This window comes from Neodiprion lecontei, chromosome 1 (genome assembly GCF_021901455.1).
Source record: "Neodiprion lecontei isolate iyNeoLeco1 chromosome 1, iyNeoLeco1.1, whole genome shotgun sequence".
Taxonomy (NCBI): domain Eukaryota; kingdom Metazoa; phylum Arthropoda; class Insecta; order Hymenoptera; family Diprionidae; genus Neodiprion; species Neodiprion lecontei.
In genome coordinates this window covers 3,330,451-3,338,120 of record NC_060260.1, presented here as the reverse complement: position 1 = coordinate 3,338,120, position 7,670 = coordinate 3,330,451, and the positions used below count along the sequence as shown (strand labels likewise).

General features: G+C 38.3%; 1 protein-coding gene across 1 annotated transcript in view; it reads right to left on the bottom strand.

The window, feature by feature from the left end:
- Positions 1–268: 268 nt before the first annotated feature.
- LOC107216762 (homeotic protein antennapedia) overlaps positions 269–7,670 on the bottom strand; it is a 63,503-nt gene continuing 56,101 nt past the window's right edge. Inside the window, exon 5 of the mRNA XM_015654048.2 lies at positions 269–6,670. Coding sequence (XP_015509534.1) covers positions 6,417–6,670 — 254 coding nt within the window. The 3' untranslated portion in view covers positions 269–6,416. The remainder of the gene's footprint in view (positions 6,671–7,670) is intronic.

Here is a 7,670-nt window from a genome sequence, read left to right as displayed (position 1 = left end):
GCGCGTTCCGATTTTTCTATTTGTTATTCACTTACTCATTGTTCACTTGTTTACATTTTCTTCTTTTTTAACTGTTTTTTGCAGCTTTTATTTTTCCTCAGTATTTATGTAATACATTATTATTATTGTTATTATTGTTGCTGTTGTTTTTTTTTAATATTAATATTAATATTATTATCGTTATTAATGTTATTATTATTATCGTTATTACAATTCTCATTATAGTATATCATAATAAATAGTTTAATTCTCTGCTACCGTTATTTTGTATAATTTTTTTCCCATTTTTTTTTTATTTATTTTTTTTTTAATTTTTTTGTTTCGATTTTTCATATTCTAATTCAACAGGTACCTACTTTACCTACGCGGTATCGTATACACAGAGTCGCGGCACGCGATTCGGCGCCGCGACGCCGGCCGTCACCTTAGCCGCATTGCTCCGATGATAATTTTGACGCAGGAGTGAAGATAAGGAGAGAAAAAAAAGAATTTCCGTATCCTTCATTCGCTATGTCATTATTTGATTGAATTTTTATTCTTGTTTGTTTTTTTTTTTCATTTTCAAGCTTTAGATTTGCAACTGACGTAACCGCCTCACTAATTCACTAGCAAATGACTATGTCCAAAAGATCGTCGTAAACAATAACAATTTTTATATTGCAATGATTGTATCATTAATGACAATGAAATAAAGCAGCGTGAAGAACTGATATAGAAAAAAATTTCAAGTTCATAAAGAAAAAAAAAAAAAAAGAAAGGAACACACCATTTCACCTCGTGTCCCACTTTTCCAAAACCATTTTTCATTCGTTATTCGTATTTTTCATGAATGTAAGATATCAGTCTTAATAAGGTGGAACTCTTAATCGGTGAGACCAGGTGAAAACTTTTTTTTCTTCTCCCCGACTCTCTCGTTCATGTATAGCTTCAAAAGCGATGTAGATATAACATGTAGCCGTAAAACGACGCGAAATACGAATAGAATAAATTATTAAAAAATAAATAAATAAACCGAGATTGGACCATTATGCTATATAAATGAAATTTTCCCTCCCCACTCTTATTGTTTTTAAATAAATAATCACTCCGTAAACCGTTACGTGCACCGTGGCCTCACCGTCAACAGAGTATACACAAAGTGCCCTTAGTCATTTGTACATATGCATATACATACATGTATATATTCAGCTTCGAGTTATAAAAAGATGCAGGTTGGCATTCAGCTGACACCAGGAGGGTAAACATTAAGTATAGGTAAGTAAAAGTAAACGGATAGTTTATTTATACGTATATGTATCTGTGTATGTATGTATCTTTATACCGAAGTAACTAAGTAAGATATAGTTTATTTACTCAGCCACTCGTATTTGTGTGTGTGTGTGTGTCTGTTAACCACGAGTAAGGTATACATAACTATCGGCACCTGCTGGGAGAGCGGCAACAGGAGCAGAGGAACTCTTCAACGCCGTGCTTACCGGGACAGGGAGGTGTTGTTATTCCAGCGTTTGCAAAATAAGATGCAATAAAAAAAAAAAAAGAAAAAAATATCAAATATTCGCGACTTATCGATGCAGAGAAACGCGATAAACAACTTGTTAGCTGAATGTCTGATAGTGAAAATGCGAAAGGTAGGGGTATTGCATTTGTAATTGATTACTCGAGGAATTTTGAATTTGAAGGTGAATTTACAGAGAAACTTGTCCAATTTGTTAGTTTTTATTTCCACGAGGAAAATGAATTGATTATCGATTTCTAAGAAGTGATAACAACGGATCGTTGCCGCGTGTCGATCGCGTATATATAATGTAACGGCTCGCGAATTGATCGCGCGATCGGAATATTAAATTATGTACATCTTTGCGAAGCCTGAAATTGAAGTTTGAACCGCTTTTTTTTTTTTTATTCGATGCAATTTAATTTCCACTTAATATGTTCTTGTAATTTGACTGCATTCCTGTTACTTGTTTTACAAAGTAAAGAGGTTTTAACCACGGTTTAAACTTCTCAACGACCGACTCGAGTTTCAACCGTGATATCAGAATTTTCGAAATCGCTAAAAAAAAAATAAAAAACACGCTTTAAACACGCCCTGCCCGTAGCAGTCGACGCTTTTTTGTTTCCTTAAATTTTAATTTTATCCTTAATCGAAAAGTTTCTTTTTCTTTTAAGTTCAATTTAGAGCTTACACCCTATCCCGAACGCCTAAATATTACAATGTATCCTATATATATAGACCCATATACACCTCGTACGAATTTTTTTTTTAGCTCGCTATGTTACATCCACGGGATTCAATTACTTGTATATATATATATATAATTACGTAATTCGATTTATTTACCAATTTATTACGCGACTGTAAATAGATTATATAATATGTACGGGTACAGTTAAAATATATAATTTTTGCATTTATAATTTTCACGTGTAATTCTAATAAAAATTATCCTTGTTTTTTTCTTTTTCTTTCTTTCGTCACTTTTCATACTTTTACGTACATTGGTTTATATGTTTATAACTGACAATCGTTCTCCGTGCAAACTCACGCGTTACTAAATACCGCAGCCTTGGAAAAGTACGCTGACTCGAGTTTCTCAGCAGCCGTTGAAGAGTTGCAAATTTTTCACCGTACTCTTTTATTTCTGTTTTTCCTTCTCATATTCTCCGGTTACCGACGAGCGATTCATGCGAATCAAGTATTTGCGAGCGACAATGTGCCTATACTAATATACGCGACGATATTTGAATAAAACATTTTCGCGACGAATGGAAAACCTGCAGTCCTTACGACAGACATGCAAATTGGACCGCTACAAAGTTCATGAATTCGCGGTTTTCGCAATGAGTAAAGCGTCTTGTTTAACAAAGTAGATGAAAAAAATGCTGCGAACTCATCGCCGGTAACTGAAAATCTCACAATATCTATCACCTGGTCCAAGTTCACAGAACGATTGCCAAGGATTTAACTTTTCGTTGCGGATTTTATAGTTTCTTTTTTACGTATATCGTTAAGGGTATAGGTATAGTATATAATACTTAGAAAATGGAAATTACATAAATAAATCTCTGAAGGAATAAAGGCTGGTCAAGATCGACAAACGATCGATTAACGAGCTGGACCAAATTACGTATATCGGTTTCGCACTGCGCACTTCACTAAAATACTGCACGCTTCGGGCGTCTCGTGTTTCTTCATGTATACATATTATATACACATAGATTGTTATTCTTTTTCTTTTTTTTTTTTTGTTCTTGTTGTTTGAATTTCGTTATCATTTATTTATACGTATAAACATATAATCCTAAATTTTTATCCTCATATATTTTTTAAGTATACAAACCGGAGATGCATCCCGCAGTTTGCCTCATACGTATTTCGGTAATTTTCGTTTAAATAGAGCTAGTGTCTATATGCGTAAGTATTCGCTATGTATGATTTATAATATAATAAGAACAATATATAATGATGGATGATCATTATCAAAGTTTAATAATAATAATAATAATGACAATAATAATAATGATAATATTTTACGTACATCGCATGTTGTGATAATAAACTACGTGTGAATCTAATAATTTTACAACACAGCACAAGAATTTTCGCAGCCCGTCAAACGGCCGGAAATTGAGGCTGATGGGGGGAAAAAATTCAATATACATACGCATGTCGTATCGGATTTGAAAAAGATTCGAGTTTAGGACCACCGATTTCTAGTCAAAGGTACTCTTTTTTTTTGCACACTCATAAGTTCGGTGCTTTAACGCAATGGACGTAATTTATTATATCGTGAAAATATTCGAAGAATAAATTATTATTATTTTCATTGTTCTTTGTTTTTTTTTTTTTAACGATATCCTTCAGAAATCTGCAAATTTGAGTTTACCGGTTCATCAAAATGAACGAACTGCACTGTATTTGAAAATCGTAATAACGCAATAATAATTCTTACTACATGCTATTTCACTGGTAACTTGGCCTCACGTCCGCGGAGCAGGGTGAATTTAATAATTTTTCATCTTTCTTTCTTTGATTTTTTTTCTTTTTTTTTTTTGTTTTTTTTTTTTAAATAGGGTAATGTATGTATAATATAAGGTAAAGGTACTTAACCATAATACTTAATTATACCAAAAAATTTCTTTTTCCACCGTAAATTAATCGTTCTCTCCTCGTATTAAATAGTTTTAAAAACGAATAATCTCAAATTCCTTTCATTCAATATGTACAGAACACTGCAGCTGTTATTACGCGCGTGTTATATCATATATCCGTGTATATATACATCCTATACACACCTACCGTTTAAACTCACTATATAAACTCACTTTCGAGATCAACCCAATATCCTGTTCACGCGTTCTGCGAGATACTGAGTATAACGCATAAGTTGGCTACACTTCTAGTAATATCAGAATCAATTGGGTAGTAGTAGTAATAATAATAATAATAATAGTAGTAGTAGTAGTAGTAGTAGTAGTAGTAGTAGTAGTAGTAGTAGTAGATGTAAGAGTAGTGTAGTAATAATAGTAGTGTAGTAGTTGTAAGAGTAGTCGTAGTAGCGCATAGTAGCAGTAGAATTAAACCGTACTGATGCGGCCGAGCAATTGTCTTTCCGTGTGAAATGAAGTTGTCAAAATCGGTTTGCAGCTCCTCAACGAAATTCTCGTTTATATAGGTACATTCGATGAACCGCCCTCGCGATGACGTTGGGGAGGAAAGATGAGTCGCTTTGCAACAGTTTCTGCTTAGTTCTTAGGTTTTCCGCTATTTTACACAACCCGGAAAATTTCTAACAGCCGTTTGCAATCCGCTTCGACGCTTAAACCATACGGTTTGAGTCTCATTATTTTTCTCTTGTTTTCTCTTTTTCTATCGCCCTCCCTTCCGATCGTAAGTGCGCGGAAAGTGAAGACAGATTCAAGATGCTCAAAGCAACGAACGAACTTCAACCGTTTGAGGGTTCGGGCATGCAATAGCAAATTTATCACCGTTGCACCGGGGGTTTGATTTTCTCGATTACAGAGCACTATGACAATACTGCAACTTCCGCGCGTACGTTGTACTACTATATTATATAATATAACGTAAGTCTCGTTAAAATTACTGTACAATAATTAAATAAGTTCGTCCAATTTCCGAGACGTTTGATTTGACGGTTCAATTTTGTTCAATATATATTTTTCGCGTGCTTCTTCTTTCTTTTTACTATCAACTTTTTAGCTGAGTTCTCTTGACAGATTTTTCTTTTTTTTTTTTTTTTTTCTTTCTTTCATTTATATAAAATTTGCATTAAATTTCACATTTTTCCTTTACGTACGTAAATATTGTAGGTACTTCTTGCCCGTAACGTGAATTTAAAATCGTTTCAATCTTCATTCTCTCGTTTTACGGAGACAAAAAAATCGTACTTGGCACGTCGCGTGTATTTCCCACCCTTGCCGAGCCAGCACCGCGGTATAATAAACGTATAAGGGAGCTATCTAAACAATCTAAATTCTAAGCTGCCTATATATGAATCATACATACCGCTACATAATAAAGATGTATGTAGGTTACAGGGGATTAAACCGTGTTTTCTACCGTTACGCTATTAAATCCTAATCGCTGTAACTTCGCATATATATAATGTATATAACGCAACACATCCGACGTGTACAAGAGAATAATAAATAATAATAAACGCTTTCTAAATTTTACAATTATCGCCTGCGCGCGCGTGCGTCGGTCTGCGTGTGTGTGAGTGTGTGAGTGTTTCTGTCCTTTCTATCCCTTCGCATTATCTCCACCTTCGTCTTATCGTGGTTTCGTTAAGTTACGTATTTAAGGTATATAATCTTTACATCTATATAGGCTTTAGTAAATTATTCAATTAAACGTAATAGAGGTTAACGTGGTTCTGATTAGCATGTGATCCAGTATTTTTCCGTAGCATTGCGCATCACCGTAATACGTACATCGTACATCTGTCCCTTTGTATATATCCCTATCAGCGTATTTATATTCACTTTTCCGCATCCGGCCTCACCAATTCCTCTACTTCTGTACAATCTCCTCAACGTCTCTGCACGCTCCTACATCGGCTTGCGACTTGCGACTTCGATTTCGATTTCGGCCGCAGAGTTCGCGTATATGCGTTTATGCGTATGCACACACACGTACGCGTGTACGTACGTGAATAAAACAGAAATAAAAAAAAAAAAAAAAAAAACAACTCTGCCATTTCTCTACAACATCATTTTTTGGTACGAGCAACTTGATTAACACGACAAGATAAGCGTCATTGCTGTGTGTGGGGTCGGGGGGGGGGCAGGGGGGGGTCATTTTGGAGGTCATCGGGGAGGAGGTAGTGCTGAAGACAAGGTGCGACCCTGAGAGATGCAGAGACCTCTGTAGGAAGCTCACCCGCGTCCAGGGTTCAACCCTGCGGCGAGGTCTGCGGCGAGATGTCCGTGTCGCCGTCGCCGGAACCTGGCTCGCCCTTCGTCTTGTTCTCCTTCTTCCACTTCATTCTTCTGTTTTGGAACCAGATTTTTATCTGCCTCTCGGTAAGACATAGGGCGTGCGCAATCTCGATGCGTCGCCGCCTCGTGAGGTACCGATTGAAGTGGAACTCCTTCTCGAGCTCCAATGTTTGGTATCGCGTATACGTTTGCCTGCCCCGTTTCCTCTCTGGAAAAATTCAAAAGCAAAAACACATTCCTCATCAAACCGAAGGTTAAATCGGGTGTATATAATAGTTGTTTACAGGTACGTCGATCGCCGGAACAACGGTTTTCACAGTACGTAAACGCGTGCCGACCGAGAAGGTAGGTGCGATTTTTAAAACGCCGTGGTTGTAGAACTAATCCCCGCGTGGGGTTCAAACTTCTGAAACTATCCGTGGCTGTGTGTAATCTGAGAGAGTCGGAGGTAAAGGGCGGGGAGTGTTCCAAGGTGACTAGACGAGTAGGACGATAAAGGGGAGGACAAGAACGAGGGAGAAGAAATTAGAAGAGGAGGAAAAGGAGGAGGAGGAAGGAGCGGCAGGCATTCGAGGCAAACGCCGCCCGTCGTGCTGTCGGCCGATGAAGACGGATCGAGGTTTCGCGGCCGAGAGAGACCGCGAGATCACCCGGATAAGGATCCGAGCTTGCGAGAGAAGAAGCGAGACAGACGAAGAAAGAGAGAAAAAGATGGAGAAAGATACAGACGGAGAGAGACGACGCGGCCCCGCGAAGCGGAGGACGGTCTGATCCCGGTCGACGAACATGCCCTGCCCCATCGCCCCTCGGGCCAGACTCTCAAATTAACAGCATACCGATCCCGCCGATCCTCCGCACGCGGAGAGAAAGAATTCGGTAAAACTCCGCGGAATTCCGCAGCGACGTATCACGGTTTTAGCGAGCTTTCGCACGTCCGTCCATCCGTCCGTTCCTTCGCGAGCGAACGATTCCAGAGCTTAACCGAACCGCGGTGTCATTGGATCCCGGGTTCCTCCGCGGCGCCGTTGCGGAGCGGCCGCACCGGCGAGGTTTGACTTTAAACGCGCGTAGCGATAAATTAACGGCGTTGGGTTACGCAAGGATCAAATGTCCCTCGGAGTATGCCCGCGAGATTTATGGGTCTGCCTTGGAGCTGCTGCCTTCGCTCGAGCTCGCGCAGCGTGAACCGAACCAGCGCAACATCCCGC